The following is an 11,988-nucleotide window of genomic DNA, read 5'->3' on the forward strand; positions in this document are numbered from 1 at the left end:
AGTTGCTGTAACCATTCTTCATATGTTTTAGCCTCCAGTCCCCTAATAATCTTTGTTTCTCTTCTCTGCACTCTTGCTACTGTCTCAACATTTTTTTTATAGTGTGGTGACCAAAACTGGATGCAGTATTCTAGGTGTGGTCTGATTAAGGCTTTATAGAGTGGTATTAGTCCCTCACTTGATTGAATGCAATTTAGGATTGCATTGGCTTTTTTGGTTGCCGCTGCACACTGTTGACTCATATTTAATTGGTTGTCCACTAAGACTTCACGTTCCCTCTCACAGTTACTGTTATTAAGCCTGGTATCACCCAGTTTATATGTGTACTTTTGGGTTTTCTTGCCTAAGTGCAAGACTTTACTTTTCTCTACATTGAATTTCATTTTGTTAGATAGGGCCCAAGGTTCAAGTCTGTCAAGATGCATCTGGATCTTGAGCCTATCATCTAGGGCAGGGGTCTCCAACCTTTTGGACCTCAGGGACCACCAAACTCATAATTTTAAATTCCGTGGACCACTGGGGGGGAGGGAGGCTCAGCCACCTTTCGAGCCTACCTGTCTGCTTCTGCAAGGCCTTCAGGTGGGAGGCCGGAGAGAAAGTGCTTGGTCCAGGGACACAGCCTGGAAACCCCTTTTGTGTTCCTTCTCTCTTGGTCAATCTGAGTGAAGGAAAACGAAGACAGGCAGACTGACGGTGGCTGGCTGACATTGGTGGGAAAGTCAGTCCCATATTCCAGAGATGTAGTAGTCACAGGACTGGTCCTTTGGTCATCCCAGAGTAGCTCCTCCACCCGGGTGCACCGGCCTGCAGGGGAGCTGCCTGCTCCCTGGCAGGCCAGTGCACCCGGATGGAGGAGCTGCTCCGGGATGACCAAAGGGCCAGTCCTGTGACTACCACAGCTTTGGAATATGGGACCAGGCCATGGTGGGACTGGAAATCTCCACCATAGGGGGTAGCATGTGCAATGTGCAACTTTGCAGTTGGTGCAACATGCGAAAAGGAGCACAGCCTTTGCTGGCCTGAATGAGATAATGGTGCTGTTGGGGGGGAGAGGGCAAGCGGGCTGAAGTGGTGGTGGCGATGTCTGGAAGGTGCAAGAGTGAAGTGCTACTTACATTTGCATGGCATCAGCATTCCACCTTCACCATGGTATATTTGTGCCAGCTGGTGGCACCAAGGCAGCCCTTGTCTCCTGCTGTTTGGGGCTCAGAGTGGTAAACCGCATCCAGGAAGCACTACAGCTTTTTTCCCTTTTATCATTTCTTCCCTACATTACAGTACCCTGTTCGTAACTGTCCTATTTTAAATTTAATCAGCATCAACCTAGAATCTTAACCGGTGCACCATTATTATTTTTTGCACAACATAATCAAGGCAATGCAGCAAAGAAAGCAAAGCTCACAAATCTCAGTTCCCCCGCTTCATGCTAATTTTTTAAAAAGAATTTCTGCTCATTCCCATTTTAAATACATAGGCATATTCATGTCTGGGATTTATCCACCAATCTAATACAAAGAGAAGTCTTTAAAGCCTGGTGATGTCCAGAAAGGGACGGCCGATGTAAATAATAATTTTAAAAAATCACAATCAAAGGGGATTTGGGCAGCTAACACTGGAAAAGCCAGCTTTGGAAAGCGCCAGCTGAATACAAAAAGAGGAAGGGATCTTTTTTTTTTTCCCCAGAAAGAGCCACAGGGAAAGAAGGGAAAAGAGCCAGTCGGCTTTGTATGGAAAAGTCAGGCAAAGATACCTCAAAGATATCTCCAGGAGGAGGAGGGGGAGGTTTCCTCCTCCTGGAACCAGTGCTGCTCTTCTTCCTTTTCTTTCCGGCCATAGCCACCCAACCTCTGAAGATCCAGTATTTCCACCTCATCCAAAAGGCTGGCCGGGGGCAGACGGATGGAAGGGGTGGTGAGAGCTTTGTGGGGTCCCTCTGATGGGGGATGGCTTGAAGTAGACGAAGGGCTTGGCTTGGCATACGAGAGCCGGCGCTGGGTTCGACCTGCTGGCTGGAGGGGAGCTGCTGCGGGGGACTGATGAGGGGGGGCTTGGGGCTCAGAGCAGTAAACCACATCCAGGAAGCACTAGAACAGAGGGAAGCAGCCGGAGTCAACCCTGGCTTTGCTGTCCATTGCAGTTGCTAGATCAGCCCCCTTCAAACTCTCATCTCTCGAGGACCCCAGCCGACGTTTCCCGTGCCTCTTCAGTGAGTGCTCCTTGAGAGACGAGAGTTTACAGGGGGCTGATCTAGCATCTGCAATGGACAGCAAAGCCAGGGTTGACTCCAGTTGCTTCTCTCTGCTAACAGGCGGCAAGGCTAATTGCCTGAAGGACTCCATCCTGTCTCTGGGAGTCAAAGCGCTGAAGCGTGAGCGGCGCAGGAAACCTTGTCTGGGCTCCCCAAGAGAAATGCAATGATTTATCTGCGGACCACCAAAATTTACTCACGGACCACTAGTGGTCCATGGACCACTGGTAAAATCACAGATGCCAAAACTGATCGCCAAGCTTGGCTTACCATGAGATTCCAATTGATCCTCACCTTGATTCTCTTGGTTACACATATGTGATGATACAGAAGCCAAAAAAAACCCCACATGTATGCATGCTAACACATGCGTCTGTCATTAACTTTTCTTTACTAATAGAAAATGTGGTAGGAAAGTAGGGAAGGTTAGCTGCAAGGTGAGTAGAAGAGAGAACTGTAGTCTGTAGCACTTCTTTGTCAGTAGGATTTCTTGGCATAACTTTCAATTACCTCTTCAATATTTTTCTCCCAGGACTGCCCCCCCCCAGTACAATTAAATGACTCTGAAATAAAATGGAGTAAATATCATAGGTGAATTTATTATTTTGAACCTGGGCAAATCCTTCTTTGTGATGTGTCTGGAGTCACACATTAAGGTTCTAGAGAAAACACTCTGGAACCTTTTGGAGATACCTTCTTCATCAGCATGCTTATCCGGTGGGTTTATCTTTTCATTCAGATCCTTTTGCTTATCATAGATACTTTAGATACTTTCAACTAACTTGGTCACCTCTGTTCTTCTTCATAAACTAACTAAAAGGCACCAATTACAACAAGGATTTTTGGGGAATTCTACTTTACATCTAACACCAAGATGAAAATTGCCCATTTATTTCATTCTGATTCTCAGAGGGAGACATTTGAAAAATCCAAAGGTTCCAGAGTTACCAAGGACCATATTACTGCAGTCTAAGTATGATCAGAGCAAGATTAAAATGGCAATGTTGTGATCTGTGTGGCAACCATCATTCATGTACATCAGAGGTGGGAAACTGTGATTTTTTTTGTGATTTGTGGACTTCACCTCCCAGAATTCCTGAACCAGCCATGCTGGCTCAGGAATTCTGGGAGTAGAAGTCCATCAGTCATAAAAGAGCCATAGTTCCCCACTACCTGAGGCTTTGTATTTTATGAGCTTGACTAGCATGTTTTCACTTTCTGACAAATTCATTGAAACTGAAAGCACCAGTAAATTGATGTAACTTAATACTTTTGCACAGTACAAGGAAACCAAACAAAATGGTATTTTTGCAAAGGAACATAAATCCCATTTTTATTAAATATAGCATTGATTAGCATTGTGTCAATTGCCTAAAATGGTTTTCAAATAAATTTCTCATCTCTAAATATTTGTACCAGCTACAATTTAATCAGAAGTTTTACAATAATAATAGTAATTAAAACTAAAAACTAACCTGTAACACACTTAACAATTGTTGATAAGAAAGACAAACAAATCTGGAGTATCTGGAGACAGCAGAATAGAAAAGGTTAGGTTAGGTTAGGTTTATTAAATTTGTATACCGCCCTTCTCCCGAAGGACTCAGGGCGGTGAACAGCCAAAATTAAAATACATACAGTAGAAAAATTAAAATAAATTAAAACAGAATTAAATTGGTTTGGTTTCCCTAAATTTTTAAAACCCTTTACCCATAAAATAGCCCATTAAAATTTTAAGGCAGCCTGGCTTGCTGGAATAAGAAGGTCTTCAACGCTCGGCGGAAAGTACGGAGGTCCGGGATTAGTCGTATTCCTGGGGGTAGCTCGTTCCAGAGGGCGGGTGCCCCCACAGAGAAGGCTCTCCCCCTGGGGGTCATCAGTCGACATTGCTTGACTGATGGCACCCTGAGGAGACCCACTCTGTGGGAGCGGATTGGCCGGTGGAAGGTTATCGGTGGCAGAAGGTGGTCTCGTAAATATCCAGGCCCTAAGCCATGGAGCGCTTTAAAGATAACCAATACCTTGAAGCGCACCCGGAAGACCACCGGGAGCCAGTGCAGCTTGTGCAGGAGAGGTGTTACATGGGAGCGCCATGTCACCCCCATAATTACCCGTGCGACTGCATTCTGGACCAGCTGGAGCCTCCGGGTGCTCCTCAAGGGGAGCCCCATGTAGAGAGCATTGCAGCAGTCCAGGCAAGAGGTGATGAGGGCGTGAGTGACCGTGCATAAGGAATCCCGATCCAGAAAGGGACACAACTGGCGTATCAGGCGAACCTGATAGAAAGCCCCCCTGGCCACGGCCGTCATATGCTCTTCTAAAGACAGCCGTGCATCCAGGAGGACGCCCAAGTTACGAGCCCTCTCCATGGGGGCCAATGACTCGTCCCCAATAGCCAGCGATGGCACCAGCTGGCTATATCGGAATGCCAGCAGCCACAGCCACTCGGTCTTGGAGGGGTTGAGTCGGAGCCTGTTCCTCCCCATCCAGACCCACACGGCCTCCAGGCATGGGGACATCACTTCAAGGGCATCGTTGGGGTGGTCTGGGGTGGAGATGTACAGCTGAGTGTCATCAGCATACAGATGGCACCGCACCCCAAATCCACGGATGATCTCACCCAGCGGCTTCACATAAATGTTGAACAGGAGAGGCGAGAGGACTGACCTTGCAGCACCCCACAAACAAGGTGCCTCGAGGTCGACCTCTGCCCCCCAGCCAACACAGACTGCGACCGGTCGGAGAGATAGGAGGAGAACCACCATAGGACGGTGCCTCCCACTCCCAACCCCTCCAGCCAGCGCAGCATGATACCATGGTCAATGGTATCAAAAGCCGCTGAGAAATCTAATAGGACCAGAACAGAGGAACATCCTCTGTCCCGAGCCCTCCAGAGATCATCAACCAACGCGACCAATGCCGTTTCCATGCTGTACCCAGGCCTGAAGCCGGACTGGATCGGATCCAGATAGACAGTTTCATCCAGGTACTGTGGGGGCTGTCGCGCAACCACACTCTCAACAACCTTCGCCACAAAGCGAAGGTTGGAGACAGGACAGTAATTTGCCAAAACAGCACAATCCAGAGAGGGCTTCTTGAGGAGGGGCCTCACCACCGCCTCTTTCAAGGCGGGAGGTAAGAAACCCTCACTCAAAGAAACATTTATAATCCTCTGGAGCCAGCCTCGTGTAACCTCCCGGGTAGCCAGCACCAGCCAGGAGGGACATGGGTCCAATAAACATGTGGTTGTGTTCAACCTCCCCAGCATCCTGTCCATGTCCTCGGGAATCACAGGATCAAACTCCTCCCAGATAACATTCTCAAGACCTGCCTCAGACACCTCGCCTGAACCCACCCAGTCAGAGTCCAGGCCATCCCGAGTCTGAGCGATCGTGCAGTTAATACGCAAAATCCTCAGCACGCCCTTGCAAGGGATCTTCCCGCATTCCCAGGTGGAGAAGGGAGCGGGTCACCCCAAACAGGGCAGCTGGGCGATTATCTGCCGACGTGATAAGAGCGGAAAAGTAGTTACACTTTGCCGCCTTTATCGCCACTAAGTAGGTCTTGATATAAAACCTCACTAGTGCTCGGTCAGATCCAGAACGACTAGCCCTCCAACTACTCTCTAGGTGTCTTTTCCAGTGCTTCATCTCCCTCAGCTCTTCGGAGAACCAAGGAGCTGGGCCGATTCGGCGCCGGGTCAGAGGCCGCAAAGGCATGACCTGATCTAAAGCACCAGCGGCCGCCCTATCCCATGCGGCCACCAGGTCTTCAGTCAAGTCATGAGCCAGAGTCTCAGGGAATGGCCCAAGCTCCATTTGGAACCTATCGAGATCCATCAGGCACCTGGGGCGGAACCACCTAGTTGGTTCCGCCTCCCTGCGGTGGGGTGTTGTGGTCAGGAAGTCAAGTCTAAGGAGAGAATGGTCTGACCATGACAAGGGTTCGATGACTATATCCCCTGTACCTAGACCATTCAACCACTGACCAGAGACAAAAACTAAGTCCAGAGTGTGTCCTCCTGTGTGAGTAGGGCCATAAATTAACTGGGTCAGGTCCATGGCTATCATGGAAGCCATGAAATCCCGAGCCACCTCTGACGTTTCACCGATGGACGGCAGGTTGAAATCCCCCATGACCAAAAGCCTGGGGGTATCAACCGCCACCCCGGCTATGATGTTGAGGAGCTCGGGCAGGGCCGGGTACGCAATCAGCAAGCCCACTGCATCCCATGGCCCCACTTCACAAGGAGAGACTCACATCCGGCTATCTGAGGTACAGTGGCCTCCCTAGGATCGAGACCTTCCTTTATAATAACCGCCACTCCCCCACCCCTACCCTGGGCCCTCGGCTGATGAAATGCACAGAAACCTGGTGGGCACATCTCAATGAGGAGGACCCCCCCCCGGCCCAACCAGGTCTCTGTAATAAAAAGAACTGGAGAAATATCACAAAATACGAGGACCTGCAAATAGAAGTAGAACGACTGTGTCAAAAGAAAGCAAAGGCAGTACCAATAGTAATAGGTGCCTTGGGTGTAATCCCAAAACACCTGGAGACCTCTTGAATATCATTGGCATTGACAAAATCACCATGAGTCAACTGGCAAAAGGCAGCTTTACTTGGAAATACCTTACATCATGCAATGATACCTCTAATACCCTCAAGCAAGAACAACATCTGCCTATTGAAGATCCTTGGGAAGGACTTAATTAAAGTAGACATACTTTAACCATACCCGTTTTAATTATTTATTTAATTAATTAATTATTAGGTTTTATTGTGTTTTTTACTTGCTGTCTTACAACATTGAGCAGGTCAATGATTATAAAGTAATGACTAAAGTAATATCAATACTGCTATTTGTATTCTTAGCTACTGCATAGCTAAGAATACAAATCAGTAAAAATGATTTGTGCAATAACCCAGACAACCGAACAAAGGTGTCAGGCTGAAAGAGCAGCAGCCCAAACAAAAAGTAAAAATTTGTATAACTTAAATATGCTATGCTTAAATATGTTTACAAGCTGCTGATTTATTCTGCTTTGTATTTCACTTAAGTACAGTTAGTAGGGTGCCAAACAGGTCACCTCATTTCTGAAGGAAATAAGTAAAACCATAAAGAGCATAATTGGGATTCATGCAAAAGAGGACTCATGAATAATACTATTTTGGCGGTAACTGCAACGCGGGCACAGAGCTCATCCTGCTGGGCTGCTATTTCATTTCCCCCACTGTACACGCACATTAGGTCTAACCTCCATCTCCCCTACATTTGCCATGAATCAAACTGACATCAGCAATAGGATGGAAAAGATTTGTTCTGCAGAATGGCTTGTGCTGAACTTGTTCTCAATCACAGCCCAAGGAAAGTGCGGGGGAAAGTTTCACAGGCAACCCAACTGGCCTACCTGTCATAATACTTTCCATTTGATGCACTACCTGCTATTACAACAAATTGATGACACTCACCATTGTCTGTCATTCGGTTAGAAAAAAAAATTGAAAATAGGTCACTCTGTCATTCTGTCCCCTTCCTGAAAATTACAGTTATTTAGTTTACAGACATGTTTACTACATAAAAAGTCTTTAAGGGTAGAGAGAGAAAATGATTTATCCCCCAACAGTGTTCTGAAACAGCCATTTAGAGAAAATGTGCTATCCAAAAGCTGTAATGAGATAAAAGTCTCCTTCAATCCCTGGGGGCTTATTGGAAAGTTTTTTTGGCAACAAAGTGATCGTGGTTTACCATTGGCTTCTTCTGAGATTTTTCTGTTTTGACTTCACAGTGTAACTTGCAATCCTGGATCTTCCCCATCCAAGCTCTCAAGCCCAGACAAGGTAATCAATTGTTGCTACCTGAAGAGGAATCTGGCCTTATTCTTATGTATGTTAGTGATGTCCAGATTATTCTTCAGAGAAGAAGAAAATTAGTGAGAGCCCATTTCTGTTACCACTTAAATATTTATTTTCATTCATCACTAACATTTTGATGGCTACATGCACATCATGGGGAAGGATTCATTTCCATGGCACAACAACACAAATGCCTTTCTCAATCTCAGCCACCCTCCGTATTTTATACCAGTGTTGCCTGATGGAAGAACTGTTTCTGGATTTGGGAGAGAAAACACGATGGCTTTTTCATCCATCTTGACAGTGCAAATCAAGAGTATTGTCAGGCAAAGTGATAAGCATTTATTAAAAGTGATCATGTCCTTATATTAGGTAATAAATGATACATGCATTTGGTATATGTGATGCATCAAAAAGCAACAAATCAAACTATAAGATACATTAATTAGATATGAGAAGTAAACAATAGAAAACATTGATCCTAGATAAAATTCCATAACTGGGAAAATTATGGGTTACATCAACCTCTTTGCAGGTCAAATTGGTATCTTCCTTAATACTTGCAGGTGTATTCAAGGTCTTCCAGAATACAATCCCTATTGTTCAGTTTCTGAAGAGGCTAGTGTTGGCTAGTAACAAAATAGTATTGGCTAAAATAAATCCCACCATGGTTTCTTGAACTTTAAAGGAGACATGCTGAACGTGCTAATATCATCTTTATGAAAAAGCAAATAAGGAAGCTTAAAAAGACTAAGAGAGATGAACTGGGCCAAAGTAGGGCTTGAACTCATGATGTTCTGCTTTCTATCCTAGTACTTTAACCACAAGACCAAATTGGCTATGGTTTTTTTAGATTGCACAGATTATGAATGTGTGCTAGCTTTCTAAATGGCTTTTTTAAACAATAGGCTATAATCACTGAATATATAGCACACTGCCCATCGTATTCCTGAAAGCTGATCAGGTGAACTCACAAAACATGCTATTATCTTATATAACATCTATATTTTATTCAAACAAATCATTTGGCCCAGAAACCCTGTGGATTCCCCTTCATATCCCCTTGATTGTGTGTGTGTGTGTGTGTGTGTGTGTGTAACTACAAGGAAATAGTTAAAAGAAAAAAAAAAGTCAGCCACAATTGCCCAGAACCACAAGTGGAAATCTATCTCTGCATTGCAGTGGAAAAAAATGTCTGAGGTTCTGGAGATAATATAAAAGGAGATGCTATTGCACTCATGGACAGAGTTTGACCTACTAATATCAGTGGTAGAGCATCAAGCAAGTTGAGATAATAACAACACAAAGGGTAGTTATGACACCCAAAAGATTGCCCTTATTGGTGAGTGCACTATTTATTGCTGTTAAAAACTATTCTTTTGCCTCTGTGTTTTTATCTTCAGATATCTAACATTTGATTTACATACTTGTTCTGTCTTTGTAATTTCTTTAATAATTTTTCATGCTCACATTATAGTTATTATAATATTTTCTCATAAATGAAAATCCTCCAATCTATTTGATATCAAAAATGAAAACCATTGGTTATTGAAAAAAGGTTTTTTTTTCTATAAAACTATACTTATCCCAGACATTTTTGATAATATGAAAGATGAGCTGTACTTGATTCTCTTTTTGTCGCTTAATCATTTGATTTGTATCCCACTTTTCATTCAGGAGTTCAGATTGGTATCTGTAGTGGTCCCACTACATAGATAGTAGTCCTGCTTCCATAGATATTGGTGGATTGCAATCTGAGTTTCCACACTCTTAATTGTACACTTTAACCACAATACCACACTGGTGTCTTAAACAATTCTTAATACAATCCAGCATTTCAGTTAATCCTGAGCTGTGGTGCCCCTCAATTTGCAAATTAATTACTGCTTCCTACCAACTATTTTAATGCTTAAATTCTAAACTTCAATATTAAAATAACGTAAGCAACTAAGGATGGATATTTTTTGCACAAGAGATGACATTTTACTCTTACCTATATCTGATACATCCATGGATTATTTTACAGGTTGTTCTGCTGGTATTGGTACTTGCAGTGGGGAATTTAGCCCATGGAGGAAACACTAATAAAACCAATAAGAAACAGAGAGGAAGAATGACTGACAACTGCCCAACTCAGCCAGTAATCCAAGAAGATACCGAATTCCCAGAGACAGTGAAGGTGCACATACCTCTTGCTCAGGCAGAATCAATGAACAGGATGCCTCATGATGTTAAAAACAGATCTCTCTCTCCATGGGATTACAGGTACTATTCACCCTTTTACTGTTAAACTACATTAGCTACAATACATTATGACAGTGAGAATCCCCCAATGCTTTTTAAGTACTTCAAAAATTCTGGGGTATGAGAACTTCTAAAGGTTGCAAGATCTTACGAGGCAAATGTAAAAGCTATACACATTTTCTGAAAAAAATATACTGGAAAATTCATAATTGAATAGGCAAATGTCACTTGAATTGTTCATCAATTTGTTATATCCTTAGTGATCACACCTATTACTCTGCAAGAAAATAATATGGCTTTGTGAATATGATTTTTAGTTAGTTGGCCAGTTCCAGACTTTGCACTTACATTCATTACTATAAAAGTAATCTAGGAGAATTTTCTTTATGTTTCCTTTCTTAAATCTACTATGTGAGATGAGAATGGCCTTTCTTCAGGATAGGGCCACATAGGGAATTGACTCATTGATATATTCTAGCTGACAGTAGCGATAACAATAAGCCACAAATTCAAGCGCTTTCTTATAAGACAAAATCTGTCTTTCTCATCAACAAAGGGATGCTATAAATATCAGATATGATTTCTGAGTAAAAAGCAATGTAGTAGTAATTGTTAAGGCGACCCAACAGCCTTTTCTGTTTTTTTTTTTTTGGTTCAGGACCATAACCAAAATATAATTCTATGGAGGAGAGAACTAGGAAATTCTGAGAAATATTCACCATGAATGTTTATGTTCATATTTTAGGATATGATTAAGGAAATCTGGATGACATGATTCTGTCTCTGAGGAGACAAATAAGATTCCTCTTTAGTCTATTTATTTTTTCCTAATGGGTGCTGATTAACATTCAGGGTTCCAAATTCTTCATGAATTTTGATGAAGAAACGGTTTTGCTGTCATGTGAACCAAATCTTTCTCTGTCTTTTGTTGTGTTAATTTACAGTGTTAAGGAAGATCCTAACAGATTTCCACACATAATTTCTGAAGCCAGCTGCCGTTATACCGTTTGCCTGGATTCCGCGGGGAAGAATCTAAACTATGCTATGAACTCTGTTCCTATTCAGCAGGAGATCTTGGTTCTGAAACGCAAACATATTGGCTGCAAGCAAAGCTATTGGTTGGAGAAACAGGTGATCACTGTTGGATGCACCTGTGCCTTTCCTACTTCAAACGCTTATCAGAAAAAGGTTTTCTAATATAGTTGAAAAATGGCCGAAGGTGGCACTTTATTGGCTGAAGTAATCAGGGTGATACAACATTTGCTTGGCTAATTGGAAAGAAATTGGTAACTCTGAATGTCACAGAAAGTAGCCTCCTTTAGAATTAGAGATTATTTTATTTAGAGCTCTTATAGTGTTTCAAAATGTATTTAAATGTTCTGGGAATGTACCAAATGGTCATTTTCTTTAATTGGGGGGGAGGGAGGGGAGTTCAGATGTCCACCATCCAGCCACTAAGACAGAAAAAAAAATCTCCATTGAAGCCCTTCTTCTCTTTGGCTTCAAAAAGAATGTATTGCTTTATACTAATTTTTTATGATTCATAGCCTGTTTTTATTTGTCTTGTTGGTCTTCGTGGATGTCCTGAAAATTGCAATGCATATCATATTTAAAACTCGAGGAGGAGCAAAGAAGAAACA

At 43.2% G+C, this 11,988-nt stretch overlaps 1 protein-coding gene across 1 annotated transcript; it reads left to right on the forward strand.

The window, feature by feature from the left end:
- Nucleotides 1–8,379: 8,379 nt before the first annotated feature.
- On the forward strand, nucleotides 8,380–11,545 carry LOC117674514 (interleukin-17F-like). The gene is made up of 2 exons (XM_087877921.1): nucleotides 8,380–10,369; nucleotides 11,293–11,545. The coding sequence occupies exons 1-2, from the start codon at nucleotides 10,080–10,082 to the stop codon at nucleotides 11,543–11,545; spliced, it is 543 nt and encodes a 180-aa protein (XP_087734047.1). The 5' UTR covers nucleotides 8,380–10,079.
- Nucleotides 11,546–11,988: the final 443 nt, after the last annotated feature.

The sequence above is a fragment of the Pantherophis guttatus genome, chromosome 1 (assembly GCF_059756535.1).
Source record: "Pantherophis guttatus breed Tessera chromosome 1, ASM5975653v1, whole genome shotgun sequence".
In the NCBI taxonomy this organism is placed as follows: domain Eukaryota; kingdom Metazoa; phylum Chordata; class Lepidosauria; order Squamata; family Colubridae; genus Pantherophis; species Pantherophis guttatus.

Excerpts from the sequence above, each read along its gene's own strand:
- LOC117674514 (XM_087877921.1), top strand. The coding sequence starts at position 10,080 with ATGACATTTTACTCTTACCTATATCTGATACATCCATGGATTATTTTA. Across the intron at positions 10,370-11,292 it reads CTCTCTCCATGGGATTACAG|TGTTAAGGAAGATCCTAACA; the intron begins GTACTATTCACC and ends GTTAATTTACAG.